The sequence below is a fragment of the Neoarthrinium moseri genome (genome assembly GCF_022829205.1).
Source record: "Neoarthrinium moseri strain CBS 164.80 chromosome Unknown scaffold57_Wmoseri_CBS_16480, whole genome shotgun sequence".
Taxonomy (NCBI): Eukaryota; Fungi; Ascomycota; class Sordariomycetes; order Amphisphaeriales; family Apiosporaceae; genus Neoarthrinium; species Neoarthrinium moseri.
The window spans coordinates 135604-147628 of NW_026055171.1; the positions used below are offsets into that span (position 1 = coordinate 135604).

The 12025-nt window shown below is 52.3% G+C and overlaps 4 protein-coding genes across 4 annotated transcripts; 1 reads left to right on the forward strand and 3 right to left on the reverse strand.

Moving 5' to 3' along the window:
* Positions 1-382: 382 nt before the first annotated feature.
* JN550_010695 (uncharacterized protein) lies at positions 383-4264 on the reverse strand (the record flags this gene model as incomplete). Its single annotated transcript, XM_049308978.1, has 1 exon — positions 383-4264. The coding sequence occupies one exon, from the start codon at positions 4262-4264 to the stop codon at positions 383-385; it is 3882 nt and encodes a 1293-aa protein (XP_049167351.1).
* Positions 4265-4778: 514 nt separating this feature from the next.
* JN550_010696 (uncharacterized protein) lies at positions 4779-5903 on the reverse strand (the record flags this gene model as incomplete). The annotated part of the gene is made up of 1 exon (XM_049308979.1): positions 4779-5903. The coding sequence occupies one exon, from the start codon at positions 5901-5903 to the stop codon at positions 4779-4781; it is 1125 nt and encodes a 374-aa protein (XP_049167352.1).
* Positions 5904-7223: 1320 nt separating this feature from the next.
* On the forward strand, positions 7224-9734 carry JN550_010697 (uncharacterized protein; the record flags this gene model as incomplete). Its single annotated transcript, XM_049308980.1, has 1 exon — positions 7224-9734. One exon carries the CDS (start codon positions 7224-7226, stop codon positions 9732-9734), a length of 2511 nt encoding a protein of 836 aa, XP_049167353.1.
* Positions 9735-10275: 541 nt separating this feature from the next.
* Positions 10276-11991, reverse strand: JN550_010698 (uncharacterized protein; the record flags this gene model as incomplete). Its single annotated transcript, XM_049308981.1, has 4 exons — positions 10276-11040; positions 11114-11337; positions 11391-11620; positions 11684-11991. The coding sequence occupies 4 exons, from the start codon at positions 11989-11991 to the stop codon at positions 10276-10278; spliced, it is 1527 nt and encodes a 508-aa protein (XP_049167354.1).
* Positions 11992-12025: the final 34 nt, after the last annotated feature.

Sequence of the window (12025 nt, forward strand, 5' to 3'; positions counted from 1 at the left end):
TTTCTCTGTGGTCTTTGCGAATCATCCTCATTTGGTATGCCGCAATTGCCGCGATCAAGACTCATATCTAAGCACTTGGTAAATCTGAGTTTTTCGTACATCATAGGATTTGCAGCAGGGCATTGATTCACTGGTGGTGCCGTGTCAGTCATGATCACTGGTTGGTGAGCTATATTCTACTGGGAAGGTTCGAATAACTTGAAAATCATCCTGACAGTGGTTTGCTGTACTCTCTCACCAAAAGTTCTATTGTTAATCTCGGTACTAAATGAGGGTATCTCAACATCGCCTATGGAGTCTCTAGAAAATTCTTTGATTAACCGCTGGCTATCTGTACGCATTTTAAGCAATTCTTTGTCATCAATGCCCCCGTCATCCGAGATTAACTCTCGTCACCGTCGCTATCTGATTGTAGGAAGTCTGAAAGATCTGACATCAAGAGATCAATAGGTTCCTCAATAGTTCCTGACCTAAAAGTCGTTCCCGGAGGTGGCCTTGTGTCTCTACTGGACCCAGCCTGGGAATTGCCTGCAACACCCCCTGGTCTTGAAGCTCGCGCCCGCTCAGGGACTGTTGAAGGGCCTTGAGCTGCTTGTGGACCATCTTGGCCAGACGCACTGGTAGTCAATGGTAAAGACGGGATATTCTCGGAACCTTCACCAAACTGAGCTGAGTTTTGAGAGCCAAGGTTCTGGGAAACCGGACTGCGCCCTGGTCCGGTAATTGGAGATGACAGGTTGCTGTTGGAAGATTGGTTTCTCAAGCCACGGGCCTGCGTCATTAACAGCAATCGTGATCCGATTGGCGTTTCCTGGCGCGAACTGGGTCTTGATCCCGGAGCTGAAGGTCTTTGCGATGAAGAGCTAGTCGGGTCTCCAGCATCAGGCATTTGGTTTGATTGGCGTGGGGTGCTGAGATCATCATCGCCATCCGCTCCCGAGTCGTCCTGGCCTGAGACATTTCCTTGCAAGGAGTCGATGTCGACCATTTCCTCGTCTTTATCTTCTGGTCTGTTCACGAAGTCGTTGAACTCAATCCTTGCCTCCCTATATTCTGGCATATCCCGCAGTGCTTTCTTGGTCCTGATCCTGATCCGTCTTTGTAACTCAAAGATGTTTTTGGTGTCCGTAAGATACACAACTTTCGGTTCCTTTGCCTGGCCCATCCGTTGGACCCGGCCGATAGCCTGGTCAAAATCGGCTGTCCTTGGAGGGGTCTCACAGAGAATAACCCTGTTTGCACCTTGGAGATTGAGTCCGACAGCGCCCAGCACATAGGTCAATAGTAAAACTCGAGGTTTGCTTCCCGGCTCAGAAGGCTTGTTGATTTCCTTCATGCACCAATTTCTGCAGTGATTGGACTTTGCGCTGCGTCCCGTACCGGCGGCGCCTTGTGGCAACTTGGCGTGGAAATAATAGAAGTCAATCTTATCGCAGTATGTTGGGAAAAGTAGCATGAAGGCAACAAAAGCTGGAAGGGGCCCGTCCATGAAGAGCAACGAATGCTCAATTTTCTCAAAATCTTGGTTTCCGGCTTCGATGACTTCGTTGAATATCTGACATATCTTTTTGTATTTCAAAGACTTTTTGAGCTCTGAGCTATATTTCCAGAGAAAGCAATTCTGTAGGACAGCGAGAATGTTGTGTTTCGGGGCCCTCGCACACAGTAACTTTGTAATTTCAAAAGCAATCTTATTTATCTCCTCTGATGCCAATGCCTCTGGTTTTATACTGTGTTCTGTAATGATGCGAGCAAGGGCTGGGAATGACATGGCTCGTTGTATCGTCAGATATGGTCGGTTATCTTCTCCCAGTCCTTTACGCGCAGCCTGGCCCAAATGTTTCGCCGACACGGTCTCGATGGTAGGCTCCGCTGTTTTCTTTCCATCTTGGATCCATTTGTTTCTTTCCTTTCTGAGCTGTTTCAAGATCCAGGTTTTCACCTCTACGGTTAATCGCTTCAATGCGTTCAAATGTGCGCCTGCGGGTGTTGGCAGCACAATCTCTTCGTATTGCAAGGGTGGAAGGTCCACAATTGGATGCCCGTTGAAATGGTCTTCCTTCTTACGAGCTATCATTATAGCATGTAGCAGATTAGGGTAGGCTTTCTTGCCAACCTCAATCCGCTTGTTGATATCGTTTAATTTTTCTGTATCAGCAGCATCAGCGTCGGGGTAATTAGCTTCCAGGAACCGCCAGTCTTTCTCGAGTTCTAGGAGTTCATCTACTGTCTTGATGTTTCCCAGGTTGAAACTCCAATCGAGAGATGATGCTTGATATATGGCGTGTTCCAGAAATCGGCACCAGAGAGGAGGCCCATCGTCCAGAATGCTGCCAGATACGGCTACCGCCATCAGTGGCCGCGTCGAAATCTTCCTCAACCTCTCCATAAACTTCAAAGTCTCGGAACGTTCTCCGACCGCTTGTTTAGATCTAGCACCAGATTTTGCGCCTTTGCCCGGCTTGGGTTGCCTCGCTCCCGAGTATCTATGAACCTCATCAAAGAAGATGAAGCTTGCACCGAGGCAAAGCGCATCGTACGTTGCGTTCCTCTTTGAAATGCCTGCTTCTTGATGTACCCGTTTCTCCGTAAATCGTTGGCAAAATCTGTTAAGCGAGTTTCTAGACACCACAATAATATTCCTGGTCAGTCCGGATCTCCCTTGTATCTTGTGCTTAAAGACTGGCCTGGTTTTTGTGCCTTCGCGTTGAACTTCGATGACGCTGGCTTTTGATTCTGCGATAAACTGGGGCCTGCTGTACTGTGGCCACATTTGTGCATATTGATTGTGATCGATAGTGGCAGTGATTGAAGGCACTCCTTCTACTTGAAAGTCGTGGTCAAGATGACTCTCGAGCTCACTCGCCCAAACCGGTATAACACCAGCTTCGGCAACAACTATTGTAGGAAGATAAGGAAGGCTTCTGGCAATCCGACCGGAATCGCTGCTATTGATGCACGGACAGCGAAAACAGAAAGGGTTTTGAGATGGACAAAACGACTCGTCGTCCTGACCCTTCCAAGGTAGGTGGTTACCACGTTTAGCAGTTCGGTCCGCAACAACCTGGGCCCACCTGCTCTTTATTTGATGAAAGATAACGAATGTTGCAATAACTTCTAGAGATTTTCCTACGCCGGGGGCATCACCAAGGAGGAAAGTGGAAAGCTTTGTCCTTGTCACTTGAGTGAGCATGGCCCATATTGCAACAAGCTGGTGGTCTTTGACGGGTCGTAGAAGGCCCGGGATTTTCAATTCCAAAGTGGCTTTTTCGCACTGGAAAAAGTTGCAAATATTCTCCCAGGAGAACTTGTAGTCGATTTTGTCAATCATCGCGTCAATGATAACGCTGTTATCAGGAAGTTTGACGTCTGTTTCGCTATCGTCTGGGTCCGAGTCTTTTTCACTGTCGCTTGCGGGATGGCGCGCAACTTCCTTTCCTTTATCGTTCTTTTTGGGCGTTTCGGGTCGGTCGTTGCCAGTTCTAGGCCTGCGTCCGGTGGAGCCCTCACGTCTCGGCGTCTTTGACGCGGCCTTCCCTGGTATAGCAGGATCAGCAGAATCATCAAGATTCGAGTTCTCATCGCGGTTGCGCTTCGAGGGTGTCATTGGTACGTTGCCTGAGGGCGTCCCCGTTCCCTTTGCGGGTGTTATCGGTACGTTGCCTGGGGCCGTCCCCGTTCCCTTTGCGGGTGTTATAGGTACGTTGCCTGGGGCCGTCTCCTTTCCCTTCGCTGGTATCGTTGGCGCCTTGTCTGCGGCCTTGTCTGCGGTCTTGTCTGCGGTCTTGTCTGTGGCCTTCTCTTTACCAGCTTGTCCTATCCCTGGGGCATTTTGCTGGCGAGCCGGTTCGGAGTTCATGATATGTAGCACGGGCAATCCGCTACCTTGTTCGTCCTCGAGCAGCTTGACTTTTCCACGCTCAATCCTGGCCAGGAGAATGCGAAATTCTTCCGGCTTACGAATTGAGACCAGATCACCAGCCATAACTAAGGTCATGTTTGCTCGCCATTCCACCTCAACGTGCTGCGCATACCAGCGTTGAATAGCCTCCAAGTCGTAGTTTGAGGGTATCCTTAACGCGTATTTCCGACCTTCCTCGCTAATAAAATGACTTAGCAATTCCGACCTAAGCTCTCCATCGGTGCCCTTGGTTGTCAGTAGGATGCCGTCGAGATTGACATTATTCTTAGCTAGCTCGATGCCGCGGGCGACCTGCGCTGCAATACTTTCTTCATGGAGGTGTTTTTCATTCGGATTGGCCATTTTTAGATTTATATTAAACAGGTCGTTCAAAACGACCGTTGTGTGAGTACCAACAGTAGAAGATACTAGAAGGGTTGATGGTTCTAAAATCTCCGATATTACGGGCAGTAGAAGCCTCTGCTATATAAGCATTGATCGACTCCCTTAAGGGTCTGACTTAGGCTTGTCTGGCTAGTTTTAGACATTCTTTATGGCCTAGCCCTTTAGAACTTCGAATACTTTCAAAGCAATGCTTTTGAAGGTAGACCGGATTTGGAACAATAAAATAGTCAAAAGGAAATTCAAGCCAGTAATTGTCACGGACTGGCCAGTGCAAGGGGACGAAGGGTGGTCCACCTCACCTGTAAACAACACACACCACAACTGTGGAGGGAGCTCTTCTCTCCCCTCTTTCCTAGATTGAGATTTTCTATAATAACACAGGATTTGCAGCAGAGTCTCGATTTATTTGTGGTGCCATAATAATAATAATAATAATGATACACGATTCATCCTTTATAAAATAAAAATTAGTTTAATTATCATCAGAACTATAGTCGCTAAACAAGTCCCATTTGTCAGAATCAGAATCCTCGTCTTCATCTTCTTCATCGTCTTTAGGGCCTTCATAGAAAAAGTTACCCTCTTCATCATACCAACCCTCCGATTCCTCTTCGTCTTCCGGCTTCCGCGGTCCTTTGCCCCTAAAGCACCATACGTGGCGTCCGATGAATTTCGTGTCTATCCGGGTTTTGTATCTGATGTCCTTCCCATACCATTCATCCAACATCTGAAGCGAGCGTTTTGAATCAGGGTTCCAGGTCTCTGGATCATGTTCAGGATCATCCACTTGTTCATGCGTCCATCGAGGGCGCCACCACATCGCAAGCGGCCGTGCAAGGTCAGCAACTATCTCTCGCACGGGAGCCGCAGGCTCACCAAACACAACCACGATAGATTTTTCATTAATCATAGTGAACGTGGTGGCGCCAAAGCAGTCGATTGCTTCAATCTTGTATGCTGCAAGTGCCTCTCTGCACGCGTTGGTATACTGTAGGTCCTGGCAAACAACTCGTGGTCGTCTGCCCCAGACTTTGCGGAGGTGCGTCGCAAGATACGCAACTACGGCGGTGTTGTCCCAGCTTTGCATATGAATATCCGGGTCGTCGTCGTAGAGCTTGTCTCCCGATTGGAGTAACGGCACAAGGCGTCCCAGCCCAAAGCATACCACTTGCTCAACGGGTTCTTTGATTTTTGCGAGAAAGAGGTTATCAATGAAAGATATGTCAAACTTTTGAATACTCATTTCGACCCACGACTTTGCTATTTTCCGAATCACAGTCTGCTCCGTCCATGCTGCTGGTGGTCCTTGATGCATCACCGGCGAAAAGCGGACCGGGTGGTATCGATGGAGTTGGTCCGCCCTCCGGTATAGTTCTTGCTGACGCTCCCCAGTGATTGTAATCATATTCCCACGCCCCATCTCCTCTGGACCTAAGTCATTCCGACGTGAGTCGGGAAACTCGTTTTCCCATGTTTCGTTATCTCTATCTGGCGTTGGGAACGAAGAACAAGTTTTGCCACCAGCAGCCAGTTGTGCCTCCATCCATAGGAGTTCTTCCTTCCGAAATATCGGATCCTCGACTTCGAATTTGACCATTTTAATCGAGCTTGGCTTGGATACGGTTTGGGTTAGAGTCTGTAGAAGGCGAGAAGGGATGATGTATGACCAACGGACTGGCGAAGTATGCGGCGAAAACAATAGACTGGGCAGTCCACAACCACGGAGGTCACTGGTTTATATGCTAGCGGTAAGTAAGAACCGGTAAGGCCTCAGCCGAAGCTGTGATCAGGCAGTGAAGCTGGATGTCTTCCTTTGTTCATCATCCGAGTTCCGATCCATGGATGTGCAACAATAAACAGAGATCGACATCCTTTCAACTTTGGGGTCCTTTCTCTCTATCTCTCTCCCTCTCTCTCAAAACGTGTGCATGCAGTTGGTGTTCTGAGCGATGTATTCAAAGAGACCTAGGCAACAAAGCCTGAGGCCTCCCATTCAATATCCGGCGCCCTTTGTGAGCTTTGTCGTGACGCGAGATTCATAGGACTTGGGATCTAAAGTCTCATATCCTCTGCCGATGGTGTCCATAGATGGCAACTTGGCGACTTGCTTCCCCATCAATCTCGATTCTGCGTGTTGAGTCGAGCGGAATGTTCAAGCCCTCAGCTCATCGTAAAACAAAAAGCAGGTCCAACAACGCGGGCAAAAGTGCACCAGGTATACGGGCCCAACGGGATCGATGGACGGCGGTGAATCCCTCCATTCAAAATGTCCCAATGAGCCAATTTGCCCTGCAGGGGGGCGTGTAGTGATAGCACCAATAACCTTGAGTTACGGGCAACAACGGCGCAGGGCAGCCAAGCAGCGCCAAGGGCCTGTGGCGCTCATCCTGCACAGCCACATTCACCCCCACCATCCATCCATCCACACACATTCATCCAGTCCTCCATCCGCCCTTGTGCCCCGCCACCCCTCGTACTATGATGTACTTTGCAACCCCCCCTCCAGAAAGAAAAAAAAGATACCTACCTACTGGACCTATCAGGCCAAGATACTTGGTACCTTAGTCAGGCTTGCTCTGTTATGACGCAGCTCTCCGTGACGAGCCGTCAGTAAGGTCAATACCAAGATATCGGCGAGCGAGGCGTGTCGCGGGCAAGGCTTCCCTGATATTCCCATCTCCCTTTGTTTGCCGCATGCCAGCTTGCGACTTCCTGCCTCTTTTCCGGCCATCATCTTGAGCTTGAGCGGCATCCTCGTCATCCTCGTCACTGCAACGGCGGCCGCGCTGCACTTTTCCCTATCTTTCCCCCTTTTCGAGCCCATCGTCACCCCGCAGTCGCCGCAGTCGCCGCAGTCGCAGTCGCAGTCGCAGTCGCAGTCGCAGTCGTAGTCGCAGTCGCAGCCGCAGCCGCCACCATGTTCGTCCTCAAGAATGTGGGCAAGCTGATCTTTGGCAGCAACAGCCAAGAGTCCATGATCGAGCTGCCCCAGGGTCAGCTGTACCTGGTTCGCCCGCTCTCGCCCAAGGGATACTCCGAGCTCATCTTCAAAGACGCCACCGTCGGCATCCGGCGCACCGGCCAGGACTTCCAGTACCAGCTCGTCGTCCAGCGCGTCTACGAGGAGGGCGAGGCTGAGCTGCTGGCCGACGAGGAAGGAGAGGACGCCGAGATCGCAGCTCTTGCCGCCGAGCGAGACGAGAAGACCTTCCTGCTGGACGAGGCCCTGCACTTCCGCGTCGAGACCCGGGAGGGCTCGGGCAAGATCCTGGCCTGGAAGGACCTCAGCGGCGATGCCGGCGACCTCTACGAGTTCGTCTGCGACGCCTCGGTGCAGCTCATGCAGGTCGAGGCCTTCGAGCGCATCGCGAAGCAGTGCCAATACGAGCGCAAATACCGGAAGCCCCACACCACTGCCTCGGAAGCCGACCTGCGCCAGTTCGAGTTCGAGGACGAGCAGCCCATCCCGCAAGCCAGTCCCATCCATAGCCCGACCATCGGCCGCACCTTCGAATCCACCGACGACATGTTCTCCATCAAGCACTCGGCCAACACGGGAGCGAAGCGGGATGCCACTCCTCGGAGGGCACCTGTCGCGCCCATGAACGCCAGCGACGACGAGCCCCAGCCACCAGAGACACCCCCTCAACAGAGGGAAGTCAAAGCACCGACGCGCGATATCGCCCCGCCCTCGGTCCCAGCCCAGCCTGAGCCCTTGGAGATTCTGTCCATGGAACTGGCAGAGCTGCACTTCTACGACCATCCCTCGGGCTCCTTTGTCCTGAAAGACACCTCCGTCACCGCCCAGGTCTCGGATATTGGCCACTGGCAGTATTGGATGCACGTCGCCAGCAAGGACCAGGAGTGGATCGGCATCCCCGTCGTCGCCGATGTCAACCCTGTATTCAACTTTGAGTTCCTGTCCTTCATCTTCAACCAGTTCACTGATGATGGCTCGGCGTATTCGTGGCTTCTGCGCTTCAAGGACCAGCCCACCTTGGAACGGTTCCAAGAGGGTTTCATGCGAGCCCTCTGGGAGCAGCTGAACGAAGTCAAGTGGACCAAGGTCAAGGACCAGGAGCGCCAGTACGTCCTCGACGCATTCGAAGACCTCAAGATGGATGACGTTCCCGAGGAGGGTCACGAGGACGAGGAAGAGCAGGAGATTGAAGAGGTTGATGACGACGAGGACCCCGGCGCACAGAGCGAACACTACGACACAGACGAGGAGCAAGATGACCTCGAGACGCAGCCAAAGGACGGTGCCACGAACAAGTCCATATCCGTTGGCTACAAACATGACCGATCCTTTGTGGTCCGAGGTTCCAAGATCGGCGTCTTCAAACATGCACCCAACAACCATCTCGAGTTCTCGACCAACATCTCCGAGGTCAAGACTCCCAGCGGCACTCTGTTTAGCCCCAAAAAGGCCATGTTACACAATGAGGACCGCAACATGATCCTGCAGAACGACACAGATCCCAACAAGCTCTACCGAATGGATCTCGAGTATGGTAAGGTGGTGGACGAGTGGAATGTTCATGACGATATTCCTGTCGTCACCTTCGCCCCGGAGAACAAGTTCGCGCAGATGACCCACGAGCCCACCTTCTTGGGTGTCAGTCACAACTCCTTGTTCCGAGTGGACCCTCGTCTCGCTGGCAACAAGCTCGTCGATTCGCAGCTGAAGCAGTACGCCTCCAAGAACGATTTCAGCGCCATCTCGACCACGGAGAAGGGCTATGTGGCCGTGGCATCCAACAAGGGTGATATTCGACTATTTGATCGCCTGGGCATCAACGCCAAGACCCATATTCCAGCCCTTGGCGAACCCATCCTTGGCCTGGATGTCTCTGCCGATGGTCGCTGGGTCCTAGGTACTTGCCGTACCTACCTGTTGCTCATCGACGCCATGCAGAAGACCGGCAAGAACGAAGGAAAGCTGGGCTTCGAGAAGTCCTTCTCTGCTGACGCAAAACCTCAACCTCGCCGTCTGGCTCTCACTCCCGAGCACGTAGCTCAGTTTGCCTATGAGACGGGCAAACCCGTCACCTTCACACCTGCTCGTTTCAATACTGGACATTCGCACGAGGAAACGTCCATAATCACTGCCACGGGGCCATACATCATCGACTGGAACCTGAAGAAGGTCATCCGTGGAGCCAAGGCTCCCTACACTATCAAGAGATATTCCGATGAGGTCAAGGCTGACGACTTCAAGTTCGGTACTGACCAGAATGTCATCGTTGCGTTACCCAACGAGGTCAACATGGTTGGCAAGCAACAGTTGAAGCGGCCGACCCGCGAGAGCATCGCAGGGCTTGGCGCTCGGCTGGCGACCCCGCGACGCAGTTCCGGGCGGATAGGCACTCGGGAGAGCGGTCGTTATAAGCTTGGCAAGGATGATGTGGTTGCCTCCCCATACTAGCCTAAACGAGATCGCTGTGGTAACGATGGGCTAGATCTTACGAGATTGCGGATCACGAGATTGAGAGGCCTTCTTGCGGAGGAGGACGTTGATTTTCTTTGACTGGTGGGTTTGCTATGTTATGTTTTGCCTAAAGAGTTAGTCGGTTTGACCAACACAATATTCCCCCGGCGTTGACAAGGCAAGGAGCCATTTGAGGTATGGATAAGTGAGACGAAGAATCGGTGCTAGCCAGCTAGCTAGGGTAGTTTAGAACACAATCCACATTGCTTGCTTCACAGGCTTTTTATTTCCCTCTGCATATAATTGCGACAAACTCATGCCATCTCGAATAATCATTGATGTTGAGCTGGCTTGGAACCGTGAAATTCTATGCCCTCCATCAGATAGTATACCTTGAGAGGTGATTCAATAGGAAGTACACATTAAGCGATGATGGCATTGGTCACAGGCAGATTACGCATACTGATATTCCCCGTGCATCAGGGCACTTCTATTATTCTGACGAAGAGCTATCTGAAACTAGACCAAGCTGTCTACTCTAACGACGCTTGATTCCAACCTCAAGGCCGAGCGGTTTTCTCAAAAACCCCTCGCGGGTCTCCATGACCTTCTGCCGCAGGAACACGTCGTACCGCTTGACCCACGTGGCCGCAATCAGCTTCATCTGCATCTCGGCCAGGTTGCGCCCGACGCACGACCGCGGGCCGTGGCTGAAGGGGATGAAGGCGTTCTTCTGCTGCGGCGTCAGGTTCTCCCACCGCTCGGGCACGAACTCGTCGGCGTCGGCGCCCCAGATCTCCTTGGAGTGGTGCATGGTGTAGGTCGGCACGCTCAGCACGGTGCCCGCCGGGAAGAAGCGCCCGTTGAGGTGGATGCCCTGCGACTCGGCCGGGATCTGCCGCGGCAGCCCGATGCCCGACGTCGAGTGGTACCGCAGCGTCTCGTTGATGACCATCTCCAGGTACGGCAGCCGCTTGACCTGCTCAAAGGTCGGCACCTCGGCGTCGTCCGAGATGACCTCGTCGAGCTCCGCGCGCAGCTTGGGGAATACGTGGGGGGTCCGGACGACGTGGTACAGGAGCGCGCAGGAGCTGTTGGAGGTCGTATCGCTGCCGGCGATGAGCTGCGTCAGGGCTTCGGCAGTCAGCTCTTCTCTGCCGAGCGGCTCGCCCTTCTCATCCTTCCCTTCCATCAATCGAGCCAACAAGTCCTTGCGGTTGATATCTGGCGGCGAGGCCAGACGGTCACTAACACGTGCGATGGCAATACCAGCCAGGTTCTCAACAGCCTCTAGTCCTTTGCTCTGAAATTCACCCATTTGTTAGCTGATACTCTTCATCCTACGCCAAACCAAATAGAAAACCTGAGTTGCTCACAAAAAATGGGTCTGGCAGCCACTTGGCGTATGGCTTCAACCAAGGCATGGCTCCGAGTGTGGCCGATACCTCGCCACGGCGATTCAAGATCTCACATGCTGGTGCGTATATGGGAGGGCTCGTCGGGGATGCTTTGATCTCGGCAATGTCCGCGCCAGATGCGAGCATCCCAAAAGGTTTGCCAAAGGCCAGGTCGGCTATCGTATCAAAGGCTAGGTAGTTGACTAATCATTCAATCAGTTCGGAATCCGGAGAAGACTGCAGGCCTCGCACGTACACCAGGATAGGCAGTCTAAGTGAGCATAGCCATCAGGAAGAGGCGTGCTGCTGAGAGAGTCCCATTGTTTGACGAAGAGTTCCAGGTTCTGTCGCACGTATGGCTCAAACTCGACAACCGACTTTGGTGCAAAGGTATGTGAGACTATCTTCCGCTTTCGTGAGTGCTCGGCCCGGTTTCTCGTGTTAAACAATCCCCGGCGAATTGACACGAAGGGGTCATAGAAGTCGCTAGTCTTCAAGTTAGATGGGATTTCACTAGACACGGATCAAGACAGTTGGACGTGTACTGACGATTTCAGAAAGCCATTGCCGTGGCCGTATATCACTGGAATTGCATCGACATCTGCCACGCTGACATGGTTCGGCGCGAGCCGTACAACCTTTCCCAGACGTTTGTGGGCTTCATTGACGACCTCGTATCGGTTGCCTCGTCTGCAAACCGCGAACAGCCACAGGTCTGTAAACTGAGCCGGGAAGACAGCGGGTATACCCTTCAGGTCCTTGTATGACACAAGATAAGGATATAAGACATAGGCAATCAGAGCGACAAAGGCCGCCACTGGCGCCCAGGGCGAGAGGAGGACATTAAGCACTGCCATCTTGACATTCGAGATGACCAAGAAACGATAAGAG